This window comes from Mya arenaria, chromosome 2, assembly GCF_026914265.1.
Source record: "Mya arenaria isolate MELC-2E11 chromosome 2, ASM2691426v1".
In the NCBI taxonomy this organism is placed as follows: Eukaryota; Metazoa; Mollusca; class Bivalvia; order Myida; family Myidae; genus Mya; species Mya arenaria.
In genome coordinates, this window is record NC_069123.1 from 5,472,367 (window position 1) to 5,487,251 (window position 14,885).

Sequence of the window (14,885 nt, forward strand, 5' to 3'; positions counted from 1 at the left end):
ATCTATTTTCACAAGAACCTAAGATTCGAGAATTGTTTTGATACCATATCTCAATCGAAATAAAAATAGAGATAACCCCCAAACAAAGTGGTTGTTAAAACAAACTCTTTTTGAAATTGTCAGGTTATCACGTAACGAAAAGACGCAATGGCTCTATTTTGAAGTAGGGGAATTTTGAAAACGGCTATGGTTCTGATATATCGCAATACCCATCTCTTGTCTTGTCTCGCATGCCGCTATCAGTAAGTTTGTTCTTCGCCGATTTGATTGGACAAATGGAAACACAATAAAAGGGCGTCGTCCAGATTTTTGCGACATCTGTCTGGAAGCTAGCAATGGACACAAACTGGATATGGGTTTGCTAACTTCGGTAATTGGTTTTGCGTTCTGGCTGACGGTGATTAAAGGAGGTATATAAATTATGAATAACTATATAATAGCATATACAAGGATTATAATATCTAAAATTAAATGTTTTAAGGGGTCTATCGAGGCCCAAAAATTAAAGGACATTTAAAATGCGATGTCAAAACTAAATTTAGTGTTTTTTTTAAATTTTGGAATTTGACAAATTTTGTTATCGAGTTTGTATTGGTGTGTCAAATATTTTGACTAGAACATATTCGAGGTAAGTTACTTTCTTATTTTATTTTGTGTTAAATACTTTGTATGAATGCTATGAATCATTTAAATCAGAAACAAAGTTATGCATCAAAAGTATCTTTATTCTTTACAACAACGGATTGTTCTCAACTGATACTTGTTTTAGAGACACAACAGGACAATCCGATAACAGGCATCATAAAATGATTCTGTAAAAATCAAACGGTCGTATTCATAATGGCGTTTACATATTTTTAGCTCGACTATTCGAAGAATAAGGAGAGCTATCCTAGTCACCCGAGTGTCGGCGTAACCACTTATATTAAAGTTTACGTTCCACCTCAAATATTTTCAAAGTCCATTGACGTCTGGCTTTGAAACTTCGCCCGCTTGTTCACCATCATGCCCCAAACCTGTACACAGGAGGAGGTCACTGTATCGAGCATTTTGACAGTTCAATTTATGTAAATATCTCAGCACAGCATGTATTGCATTGAAATCTCACATAGCAGTGGTCCATGCATGTTTCGCCAAAACATTTCAATCCATACACTGAAAAGTGGCGGAATAGTCGAGCGAGCTGTCTCTGTGTCAGCTCTTGTTACTATTCTAATAGTTCGTATTTTGGTATAGTAGTTCGATAGAGTCCTGTATTGATTTATAAATTTATGCAATATCAATGACCTTATGTCTCATGCAGCTTGTTAGCTTATAAAACCATGCAATCACAAAATCCTATTTAATCGTTATGAATTTATGTCGATTACATTCTTGTTTCGTATCGCGACACCACCGAATATATGAATAAGAAGATACACATTAGTCAAAAACCATACACCATACAAACCCCATACACCATACAAATAAAAACCGAAATGAATTGTCCGGTTTTTAATATATAAATCACTGACGTCTTTTAGAAGTTACGACGGATGTTCGTTTATTCGGCGGACTGACACCTTATTCTGGTCGCCTAGAGGTCAAATACAATGACCAGTGGGGAACGGTCTGTGATGATGGATTTAACGACGCAAGCGCAAAGGTCGTCTGCAGAATGATGGGGTTTTCTGACGCCAGGTATTGTTGTTAATATGTATTCTCTCAATCTACGATCTTCCGACAAGTATCGTTTAGTGCTCTATCGGATTAAATTTTATTTTCGGAACAGGTATTACGCTTATTTCGAAAACTATCATTTAAATGGAATACTTATGGAGAAATAGTTTAAAACGTTAAACTAAGTACACTGAACGTTTTAAGTACGAACGATTCGGGAACTTGACAGCATTTTCCACCACGTTAACTTATTGCTACAGATACCTTAAACGCTCTTGTATAATCCATAAGGACATTTTTAATGATTTTTACCATCACTTAAATATGTGATTGTTTTCCTATTTGAAGTTACATTTAACTTTTTTGTTTAAGACATGCGAGGTTTATTCCACCATCGGAGTACGGCCCTGGGACAGGAACGATATGGCTTGATGACATCAAGTGCTTTGGAAACGAAACCGACATTGCCGACTGCCAAACTGCCGAATGGGGAATAAGTAACTGCAACCATGACGAGGACATAGCAGTTGATTGCCGTAAGATTTGTGAACGGATATTTCTGGCTTGCTATATACAATTATTTGTTATAAGCCTGTAGCTCGTTTATAAAAATGAAATACCGTTTATCTTGTCTTGCTGTCACCATTGGAGTGGTACAACGATGTTACCATTGGATACAAATCAAGAACTTTTTATAAGTTTGTTGTTTTCCCGTTGGGTCAACCAATCAGAATAAAATGATATTCGATTTAAGTTATGCCTAAAAGTAAGAAAATAGACGATCGTAAGCAGCAGCCTTATGAGAGTTTTGTAGAATTTTACCAAAAAAATATTTTAAATGTTGTGATGATAAAAAAAAATCAAATGCCAAAAAAATTCTGAAATATTATACCTTGTAGAAACACCCACTCGCCTGTTTGGTGGAAATGCACACAAAGGTCGAGTAGAAGTCCAAATAGACGGAGAATGGAACTCACTTTGTAAAGACACCTTCAGAACGGCTGAGGCTGAGGTGGTCTGCTCAATGCTTGGCTTCAGTGCCAGGTGGGAGCAGTATTTTATATATGTTAAGAAGTAAAAACTTTATTTTCATGACATAAATAGATGATACAATATCTACAGTCAGATATGTGTTATCTATGTTAACAAACTACACTATGCTATGTTCATTAATAAATTTATACTTGTTTAGGTTAGAATAAATGGTAAACAAATACATGGTATTAGTTGTTGAAATAAATGTTTGCCTGAGGAATTTTATGTTTACGTCCGTTCGATATTCTTCAGTGGTGCAGAATTATTTTCTTCGAGTTCCTCACAGTCCATCGTTTCTACAACATCGTACGTGTGCAAAGGCGAGGAACAAGACTTGAGCATGTGTAAAATGGTCGAAACTAACTGTTCATCAAGCATCTCTGCTGGCATCAATTGCAGTAAGATAAGTTTTACGAACTATAAGCGTTGAAATATTAGCGTACTTTTAGTGCTAGGTGACTTCCCACCATTTTGTTATATATTTTGATAAGAAAAGTTGGTTTCGGATAGGAGGTTTCCTTGTAAACAAGAACATACCATGGCATATCAACATGCCAACTAGCGTAGTTACTATACTTTTCATAGACTTTATACAGTGAGTGGTATTGACGTCAAAACAAACACAGAAACTGTGACATAATTTTGATTAAAGGCTTGTATATTATTATAAGTACTTATATACTTATCATTATACTCGCATATTCGTAACATTGAATTTCAGAAACGCCTATTCGCCTTGTCAATGGCACTGGTCCGCAGTCTGGCAGAGTAGAACTTAAATACAGAGGGCAATGGGGAACGATATGTGACGACAATTTTGACGACATGGAGGCCAAAGTGATATGCAACATGCTTGGATTTAGCGGGAAGTCGGTATTCTTATTGTTTGTTCCTATAACTATACGTATTAAACAATAGACATTAATATATTGAGACACCGTTTTAAGTAGTTTAACATTTGATTTTTAGATTATATTGATACAATAAAGTATATGTTGAATTGGAACATTCTACTACATATTATACAATATATTTGACATTTTAATGCAGAAAAGCCAAAGCGCACTTTGGTGCCTATTACGGCGAAGGTCAAGGTGATATCGTCGTTGACGAGCTGCGTTGCAGTGGAATCGAAGAAGATATTTCTGAATGCAAATCAAAGGATTGGTTGTCACAAACGAACTGCAATCACAACGAGGATGCTGCCGTTGAATGTTGTAAGTCTTTTTACATTGAAATCGGCGACGTAAATTAGGTCATCTAGTGAACTAGTTTTAAAAATGCATATACATGAAGTATTTGTGTATTGAAAATACACTATAGAGTGATGTTGGTGTTGAGATACAAGAGGTTAAGGTGTGATACCTCTTGGTACTTGAACATGCTCAGTGAAAAGTACCGATAACCGGGATTCAACTTTCCTGGGTGGAACCAATACTGAGTACACCATTTTCTAAGTTCTGCCCTTTTAATGCCGAGTGCAAGGCTAGGGAGCTACTGGTACTATATTGAACGTCATCCGATTTAACGCGGCGGGATTTGAACCCGTCCCACCGCACACCTTTCGCACCCGAAGCGAACGCACTATCATTCACACCGATGTGTAAGCTAACGGACCATTCGGATATTCTATTCGACTCTATATCCACGGTGTTTTCATATAACACTGACGACTGCTCTCACTTACCAGTTTCAATAGTTTAAATCGTTAGGCCTAGGTGTCGTCAATGTGAGAAACCTTTGACTATAGGTTAAAGAAAGATCAAATTATTGAATATACACTTACATATGTAGCCAACTTCATGCGTCTCTCGCGAAGCAATATAGTATAGTAATTTGATAACTGCTAATAATATTCAAATTTTTAATTTCGCTTGGAACCATATAAACCATTTTATCATTTAAATATGTTTTCTAAATTAGCTCACTTAACCAAGAGGTTTTTTTTATATAATAATAAAGAGTGTTATATTTATTAGAAACTTTCAAGTCATCCATGGAAGTGTGTTGGAAGTTTTCTGCGAACAATTAAAAAAGGTGGCTTGATCGAAACATGAAACGAGTAGTTCAATTGATATATTCTTTTATGAATAAGTTTGAAAGCTTCAATTTGCCAATTAACCAAACTTTCATTTCCAAGCAAAATGATGGTGGAGAAAAGCTGATATATATTTCCATATTTATGCGAAAAACTATTTTCAGTCTCAGAACTACGTCTTCAGGATGGTCCTGCCGACTTTGTTGGTCGCCTTGAAATTCTAAATGGGACTAATTGGGAAACGGTGTGCTCTGACGGTGTCGATAATCATACAGCTTTAGTGGTTTGCAACACTCTTGGATTTCAAAGAGGGTAACTTGAGTTTGAAGGAATGGCGTCATGAATACAAATTGTTTGTTAATTATGTCCATCAATAAAAATATTTAATTAACCCAACGTGGAGTCTTCTAACACATACAATTTAAGATATAAATACAACACACACGATAAATGTGTGTATGCCTCTTAGCAGGGATTTCGTTTCAATGTTTGACTTCTAGGTGTTTTATTGTAGTTTCCAGTGTCTTTTCCATGTATTATGAAACGCACATTATGTATACTTCTAGCGAACTTGGTTCTATTTCTTTATTTTAAACAGAAATATCTCAGTTTACACCGACGGCCGATATGGGAATGGAACACGAAAACAAAATGGTTATCAGTGCGTAGGAAATGAAACGGACATCGCAAACTGCAAATATAGCGATATTGCCGATCCCTGCAAATCTGACATTGGAATAAATTGCTGTATGTCATAGGCTAAAAATATAAATGCAGCTTGAAATTCTCTATTGGTATAATTGTGTAGGTGCACTTGTTCTCTGCCAAATCAATTAGCGAACTGATGAACAGTAAATTACATTTGTTTAAAGAAGTACTACATCCCTTTCAGCGCAAGAGAGTTTGTTTATCATTGCATTGTTGTTTGCAGTTTCAAGATCTCCAGTTCGTATAAAAGGAGGTCAAACTTTCATGTCTGGCTATGTTGAAGTATACTTAAATGGCCAGTGGCATGGTATAAAAACATCCTATTTCAGTACAGAGGATGCTATGGTTCTCTGCACAAGTCTTGGATTCCCTACTAGGCAAGTTTGATTGTCTTTCTTTGTATTGTAATATGACAAGCTGTTTAATAGTCATTTCATAATAATGCTCATATTCGAGAAAATAATGTACTGTCCAACTATTCAATTATTGAATTGCTGAATAAGAATGTTTTGTTTCTTATTTAAGTACCTTTAAATAAATACATTTTTATATAGAAACCCATCGTTTCGACAAGCCTATAGTCGTTATTCATTTGTAACTCCTGGAAGATGCATCGGTAGTCTCGGTTGCCATGGTAACGAAACAGACATCACTGAGTGTATTCCAACCAGCGGAGGGTGGTATACAGGAAGTTGCAATAGTGTCTATGAATACGTCGGAATCAACTGTGGTATGCCTAATTGTATTAAAAATTGCCCATTTGTATTACCAGAAAACAATACAATGATCTTTATAAACCCAATACGGAAGTAAGTGCCAGTGATGAGTATTCTAAAGGTTCTAATGGCAAATTGCATATCTTATAGAAGTAACACAATTAAAACTGTTAAGCATAATTTGATTTCAAATAAAATCACACCAATTCTAAATCTTAATTCTAAAACACATTTTATTGTATGTGTGTATATGCTTCGCTCCAACTTGATATCAACACATCTACGCATTTCATGAATGAAATGTTTCCAATCATTGCCTAATGAGCATTTTTTTATAACCGAACCACTACAAGCATGTACGGATCTAAAAGTGAATATTTTGTAAGTTAGAAATATGACGTCACAGATTTATTTGCCAATATTATGTTGATGTCAGTGACATGGAAGAAGGTCAAAGGGCCCTTCAATGCCATTTTCTTTTCGTGAATACAAATTTGACATGATGCTAAACACGCACATCTTCAGAAACAAAATACGTTAAGACTCATTTTCAATTGTCGTATTTCAGTTTTAGAAATAGCTCATGCAAAACCATGAAGATTAAATTGACAATGTTTGCCGATTCTAGACTAGATAAGCTGTCAAAGGACTAGATAATTCAAGTAATCAGCAATACACAGTTATCTTAATGCAAAGGCATTTCAAAAGATTTCAATTACTGCACGTATTAATTTTAGGGAGGAATACAATGTATCACTTGACCGATGGCAATTCTATCAAGTCTGGTCGAGTCGAGGCTCTGTACAATGGCACATGGCTTGGAATATGCACGAATAGCTATTTTACAACGTTTGAAGCAAACATGATATGCAACCAAATCGGTTTTACTCAAAGGCACGTATAAAACGTCTTTATTATTTACTTAGTATATTATTATCTGTAAGGCAGTAAGTTACGTTTCTTTAATATTTGTGGTTAAAAACAATACACATGTATCCAGGGGCTAGATTTTAGGAATTATTCTGGATTTTTTAATTAATGCAATACACATATGAATTTATTTTTAACGGAAATATCACTTTGATTAATGGCATTATATCTTCTATAGTGGATACGTTTTGCCACCGATCTACACGAGGAAAAGGCCATCGATAAATGGCCTTATATGTGATGGAAATGAAAAGGACCTCTCCGACTGCAATTCCAATACTTGGGGACAAGAGATGTCTTGCGAAAATGTTCAAATCACCTGCAGTATGTCATTTAATATTTTTATTTTACTTATTCTTACCTTTTTATTTTCAATACAATACACTCAGCTGATTTAAATATAATTTACGAATAGTAAGTTACTTTCAGTGAACAAAGTAAGTGGTATATTATTCTTTTCATTTTCCACTGAATTTTACTTTCTAAAGACTTACATGTGTTTCAAAACTTGTGTCTAATATAATTTAAAGGACTTTAAGCATCGGTATAACTTTTTAAATATATATGATGAAAGCGAGCCAAAATTAATGAACGTTATGTGTAATGGTTTTCAACAGACAGTACTGTTCGTTTGGTGAACGGGACAAGTGAACGTTCCGGACGAGTTGAAGTCCGTCACCAGGGGCAATGGGGAACTATTTGTGCGGATGATTTTTACCATGATGATGCCGAAGTTGTATGCAGGAAAGCCGGAATACGTTTATGGTAAATTTTAAATTCATTTTCATGTAATTACCGAACAAAAACAACATACTTTACAATAGCATCAAAAGCATTGTTTTACTTTATGTGGAAAAAGGCAAACTGCAAAATTTCTTTTTTGATAGAACTATGACAAATATAGTATATGGATATGGAGGCTATTCGTTGCCAAAAGTCCAGACGTGTATGTGTGTATTTTATGTTTGTAACATTGATGATTTACCAATGTACATTTACAAACGCCAACTCATCGGTTGTATGTTTACATTTCACACTGTACATTTTCATTTTTCATTGTGCCGATTGCAGTTTTATTCTCGTTGCATCTATTCAACAGAAGGTTCAGTCGTGTTTATAGAGTCGTTTATGGTAAACACTTGTAATTATGTGAAATTCACAAGCCGATTTTTAAGTTGCGGTTTGTAGAAGACAGATTTCAGTTCGTAGTTCTACAAAGTACATTGTGTGGTTGTTACTTTTCATTCGCAGTTGAACATGTTTACGAGATGAATTTAATTTTATTTATAGATAGCTCCGCCTTAACCATTTCTTAACTCCTCCTTACGTCTTTCGGAAATTTCCGCTATCACTCGGTTCTATTTAAACCAATTATGGATACTTTGGACCATGAACATTGCGAACCTTATTATGAACATTACGAATCATCTATATTATGACACTATGGACTATGATTTGGAAACAGGATGGATTATAAATTATTTCATGTCGAATAAAATAATATATGATATTACAACATGTTTTTGCCTATATAATAGTAATAAATACGCACATATGACATGAAATGAGATGTATGCAAAATGATGCTTGACTCAAACACAACAAAATGTTAGTCATTAGCATTAAATTATACTTCAAGAATGAAAAGTCCCATTGTCTTATTTTTCTTTTAAAGCTGCACTCTCACAGATTGACCGTGTTGACAACTATTTTTATTTTTTGTTTTGGAATGAGCCAATTTTTGCGTAAATGTCTGGTATAAGACTGATGACAAAAGATCAGATACAGTTTTTCAGTTTTACGTTCGCAAATTGATGTTTTATGGCTAAAAGTGATACTACAGTAACGTGTTAAGAAAAATGAAAAATGTCGGCAGTTTTCCAAATAATTTAGATCTGTTTTATTGTGAGTAATCTTATTATTTGTATAGAAAGCATTGCTGCCAAAATTAGCCGAGTCTGGGACAAAAAAAGATTGTCAAAACTGTCAATCTGTGAGAGTGCAACTTTAAATTACTATAAACACTATTTTAAATTCTACCATTAGAGGACACTTTCTTGCCTTTTTGCAATGTTTAAGATTGCAAGTAATATTAGATAATTTAAAATTTACGAAGAAAAATTTTAACTTTTCATTAAGTTGAAATTATTCACGAAGATGCCCCAGAGGTTTATTACCTGGTAGCTGGAACTGTATGGATAAAATACACTTAGATTACAACTTCATATAACTCGTGCATTATACTGTAACGAATATTATTTTATAAGTAATTAATAAAGTATTTTAATGATGAAGTCAATTTATTGCTAAGAAACAATTATTACTTACTGCTACCTTTTTTACCCCACCCACACTCAACAGTCAGGGCTTTTTCACATTTAGTTGAAGTGGCCCTAGCCCTTTTGGAGGGGAAAAATCGCGCGTTTGTTTTTCTAATCTAAGACTCACGATATCTATTTTTTCATGTTCTTGAAATCCCCCACTTAATTGTTACGGTTCACAGTGGCAGATCCCGTAATTCATAACTGGGGGACACAAGTGGGTTGGAGGGCTGTTCTTCCATCCACGTGGAAATTTTGTTTCAATGATGTATTGAAATTACACGTTTACACCATACATGCTTATTAAGATAGTAAATGTATAACATCAGACAAAACTAGGTGGATATCATTATGATGTCCATCAAAAGTTTCGTGGGTTTGCTGGAGCAGGTTTTGAACAGGGACTTGCGTTAGAGGGGCGTTACTTAGGGGCACAACTTTTGATCCCTAGGGGTACTCCCCCTAGAATATTTTAAATATTTTTAGTCAGAATTGGTGCATTATGGCGTAATTAAGTACTTTTTTTCTGAGAAATATTGACCAAAAAATAACCTTTAAGTTTACTTGCGGGCCAACTGGGGGGGGGGGGGCACAGGCCCTACAGCTCCCCCCAACCCACTGAACGACCCGCCCATGGTCCAGTTGTAAATAAATTAATGAACAATTTTTGCTTGCTTGGGTATATAAGTAAAAAAAAAACACTGACAGTGGCAGTATAAATCTGGGTCCGTGAGCCCAGCTCAGATACACCCACTTGCAATTGACTAAATAATATGGTGATCTATAACCCCTTTAGGAACATTGATCGTCAAAATAAAATAAAAGATGAAGTTAATTTTAGTTTTTATTGTGAAATAAAAAGAGAGTACTCGGACTTACAACCGGGAATTTACAGGAAGAAGGCGAATATGTTATCTCCCTTGCTTCATTCGACGGAAATAAACGAAAGAGAATCCAATTCGTTAGCTCCGCCCATTCACCTTCGTTTCTTTTGGTGACATTTACCATATAAGGTATAGGCGAAATCGTCTATCCTTGTAATTCTGAACTTGTCAATTCACTTTTGTAAACCTGGACTTGTTGGATGGCAAAAGTTCATTTTTCGAATGCGAGTGTCGACTGTAGGATTGCAGTTTTACATATGCATAATTCGGCTTTCTAAATTACATCATCATATTATTAAAGGCAAGTTATACGATTTATGTTTTAGTGAGTTTATACAGGGTAGATCTGACAAATATACATTTTGACAACTATAATGACAAATGACAAATCAATACGGAAAAACTGACGAATAGAAACAACAAATAGCACGTCTACATTGACAAATGTAAGAGATATTTAGTACGATTAAGAAGCACATTGTGGGAATTACACGTCTGTACTTTTGGCAACGAATAGCCTCCATATATGGATACCTTTAGATACAAAGCAGCAGAGAGGTTAAATGGATGAGTAAGCAAGTTAATGCCAAGAATTACTTAACATGTTTTAGGAACGCATCTGTTTTAACTGGTTCGACGTTTGGAAGAGGAAACCTATCGAACATTATTAACAGCACTTATTGCACCGGACAGGAGTGGGACTTGTCAGCTTGTAAATCAACACCTTGGCAAGAATCTTCATGCAACGGCACTGATGTAGCAACTGTTAACTGCAAGGTTTTAAGTATGTAGTGTTTAAGGTTTAAGCATAAAGAAATAAAGATATGTTAGACATAGACATGTTTGAAAAACAGAAGGACGTGTGAACTTGATCACGCTCTTAGAACTTTAGATCTGTAAACTTTTACATACATGTATGCTGATGATCACGAACCTTAATGCTATCTGTTTATATTCACAGATGTTGATCTTACTGTATATAAGAACGCTGTAAAAATGGTTCAATACAAGATGGAAATTTTCAGAAAAAAATGTTTATACTTTGTAAGCTAAACCGTTACTGCATTGCACATTGGGGTAATTTCTATCCTAAAACACGGTTCTGTAAAGTAAATCCAACAATTGATCAAACTATGAAAAATGACATTTTTTCCTGAATCACCCTCACAATTTTAAAGAATAAGACGAGGATATATCAAAGACACGCAAGTAAGACAATTTAGAAAAGAAATTTCGTCTAACCTATCGAATAAACACCAGCTAGCATTGAGTCATGTACGCTTGTATATTTCTTTCCCATGTTATTATCCTAAACAACATGTCCTCTAGCCAGTTTTGTGTTCATTGTGTCTTAAAGGGACTATACACCAGATTGGCACAAAAACAAGTTTTTTTTTTTCTGTAACGAATCTCAGAACAATTATTTAATAAAATGTTTTACTCTTTGATATCAAATTGTAAAATAAAACACCAAACTGTAAAAATAAAATCAATTCGGAGACCGGGTTCGAACCGGGGTCGCCAAAATTGCAGTCCTGTGCTGCATCCACTGTGCTACTAAGGCTTACCCTTAACTGTTAGCTATATACCTAATTTGGTAATATAACGTGATAACATCAACTAGCCAATCACGCATAAGGAATGAATTCTACTTGGTAGACATACCAAGTAAACTTTTTAAATGGGAAATACGAAAACACTGCGAAAAATAAGTTAATTGTATACTATGTGGTACTTCAGTTAGTAAGTTTCAATGCATTGTACACATCGATACCAAGTAAATGTCAGTTTTCGACAATTTTCTCTTTTTTTCGCTATTTCATCATACGGAGTACAGCCACTTTAAGTCTCATTTATTTCATTTAGTTTTACTCCGACAAGGAAGCGACCCGATTGGAATCATGATTCAGTTTGATACCCTACAACGATACCTTATGGTGCTACGTTTTTTTATATTATATGTTAAAAGATATGCAAATGAGGTGTAGCAATTATAATTATTATTTTTTTTTCATTTCCAGATTCTGAAATTCGTCTCGTTGGAGGAAAAACTAATTTTGATGGCGAGGTTGAAATAAAATATAAAAATATCTGGAGAAAAATTCAATCATTCTCCGGCAAGAAAACTGTTGATTGGATATGTTCATTCCTTGGATTCAACTTCTCAAGGTAATATTAACCGGTTCATTTGCGTTAAAATGCACCTAGTAATTAATGGAAACTGGGCATGATTCGAGTTGAGTAAACGCACACGCTCGTCTGATTTCATCATTCAAATATTGGGCATAACCTATACAACTATTGTTGCCAGAGAAATGGGCCTTACTGTACTAATAAACTATAATTATACGAATCATATGTTTTCGAACAATTTCCATGTAGTGTTAAATATGTGATTGTTAGTTTAACTATTATCCCTGCTGAAGATTACGGCACACAAATTTAATTTTCTCCGTTCGCTCTCCTGTCATTCCGTCCGCCCATCTTCCCCTCCGTCCGGAGCAATTAGTGTGGACATAAATGAATGAAGCTCATGTTAGGTATGTATAACGATAGTGCGCTGACACGAGAAAGGCGTCTGGATTTGATCAGTTACACAAGAGTTAATGCCTCTTATAATAATGAAAAATAGTTATTAATGTATGTTTAGTCTTTGGTTAATATAATAAGTAATATCCCCCGCCAAACCGAAGGTTTAGATATAAATGAAGCGTTTAGCCGTCCGTGAATATGTCCGTCCGTATGTTTCTCCAACTGTCCGGAGCCATTACTATGTTACTTTAGACATAAAGTTATGAAACCTATGTCAAATGTGTATTAAGAGTAGGCATATTCTCTTAGTACATATATGGTTCTTGTGGTTGTTGTGCATTAACAAACATATAGTCTGAATGTTGTCCTATTTCTTCGAGAATGTATTTGTATAATCATATTCTGCCTTAAAAATACGGACATAGTCATGTTTTTGATATGATATGATTCACATGGCGTGCAATCCATTGCTCTGAAAAACGCATATTTAGTTTGTACATACGTATATATTGCATATCTCCTTTAAAGAGGAATAAAGATCTTAAATTGAATTGATTTGATCTGGAGAGTAATATGTAAAAAAGTAATTAAACCTTTTAAACTTTTAATGAAACCTTTTAAATCGGTTCAGTTACACAACACTTATTGCCCTTTATTTAATGAAAAAATATATGTAAGTCGTGAGTCATTAAGGGTCGGCAGCGATGCAAAAGTCAGATTTCCAATCAAAAAGTATTTACGCGTACCCTCAAATGTCTTAATGCGAATGGAATATTTTTGAGAGTCAAATTTATCGGAACTGCCCAATCAACAATGATGTCAAACAATGATGTGTGTACCACCAAAGTGTGGTAATATATGATATGTACATCAGAGTATCGCCCTCAATTTAACTGTATGAAGCGACTATCAATGTATACTATGAAGAAATTATGAGGTGCCATCATAACCCCATACTTGTTTGAAGCCAATTCATATTCATTATTACGCTTTTTTAAAATGGATGATTCTTCAACAATGAAGCCTTGTGCGTCCGTCGTGGCATATCAATTTTCGATATTGCCTGTTTTTATTATTATTCTTTATCATCATTGTTTTATCCCAACAACTATTATTTTATTATGTCCCCGAAGGTGGGCATATTAAAATTGCATCGTCGGTCCGTCCGTGTGTCCGGCTCAATAACTCGTGTCCAGGCTGGAACCTTTTTAAAATAACTTGCCACATTTGTTCAACATACCAAGACCACGTGTCGCGTGCAAGACCCGTGGCCCTACCTCTGAGGTCAAGGTCACACTTAGTGTTTATTCACAATGGAGTGCTGCATACAATAACATAGAGTATAGGTTGTCGTGTCCGGGCTGTAACTTTCCCTTGTATGGACAGATTTTAAAATAATTTGCCAAATATGTTCCACATACCAGGACGACGTGTCGCGTGCAAGACCCGTGTCCCTACCTCTAAGGTCAAGGTCACACTTAGTGTTTATTCACAATGGCGTGCTGCATATAAGGACATAGAGTATAGGTTGTCGTGTCCGGGCTGTAACTTTCTCTTGTATGGACAGATTTTAAAATAACTTGCCATATATGTTCCACATACCAAGATGACGTGTCACGTGCAAGATCCGTGTCTCTACCTCTAAGGTCAAGGTCACACTTAGAGTTTATTTACAATGGAGAGCTGCATATAAGGACATAGAGTATAGGTTGTCGTGTCCGGGCTGTAACTTTCCCTTGTATGAACATATTTTAAAATAACTTGCCACATGTGTTCCACATACCAGGACGACGTGTCGCCTGCAAAACCCGTGTCCCTACCTCTAAGGTCAAGGTCACACTTAGTGTTTATTTACAATGAAGAGCTGCATATAAGGACATAGAGTATAGGTTTTCGTGTCCGTGCTGTAACTTTCCCTTGTATTGACAGATTTTAAAATAACTTGCCACATGTGTTCGACCTACCAAGACGACGTGTCGCGTGCAAGACCCGTGTCCCTACCTCTAAGGTCAAGGTCACACTTCGGTGTTTTTTCATAATGGAGTGCTGCATATAAGGACAT

The 14,885-nt window shown here is 35.3% G+C and overlaps 1 protein-coding gene across 1 annotated transcript in view; it reads left to right on the forward strand.

Annotated features, from left to right (window-relative positions):
* The first annotated feature begins 336 nt into the window (after positions 1–336).
* LOC128205574 (deleted in malignant brain tumors 1 protein-like) overlaps positions 337–14,885 on the forward strand; it is a 53,062-nt gene continuing 38,513 nt past the window's right edge. Inside the window, 15 exon segments of the mRNA XM_052907309.1 lie at positions 337–410; positions 1,524–1,680; positions 2,032–2,195; positions 2,559–2,703; positions 2,947–3,092; positions 3,416–3,563; positions 3,745–3,911; positions 4,897–5,044; positions 5,331–5,479; positions 5,664–5,747; positions 6,894–7,050; positions 7,265–7,410; positions 7,704–7,851; positions 10,903–11,075; positions 12,313–12,460. Of these exon segments, the coding sequence (XP_052763269.1) occupies positions 353–410; positions 1,524–1,680; positions 2,032–2,195; positions 2,559–2,703; positions 2,947–3,092; positions 3,416–3,563; positions 3,745–3,911; positions 4,897–5,044; positions 5,331–5,479; positions 5,664–5,747; positions 6,894–7,050; positions 7,265–7,410; positions 7,704–7,851; positions 10,903–11,075; positions 12,313–12,460 (2,138 nt within the window). The 5' untranslated portion in view covers positions 337–352.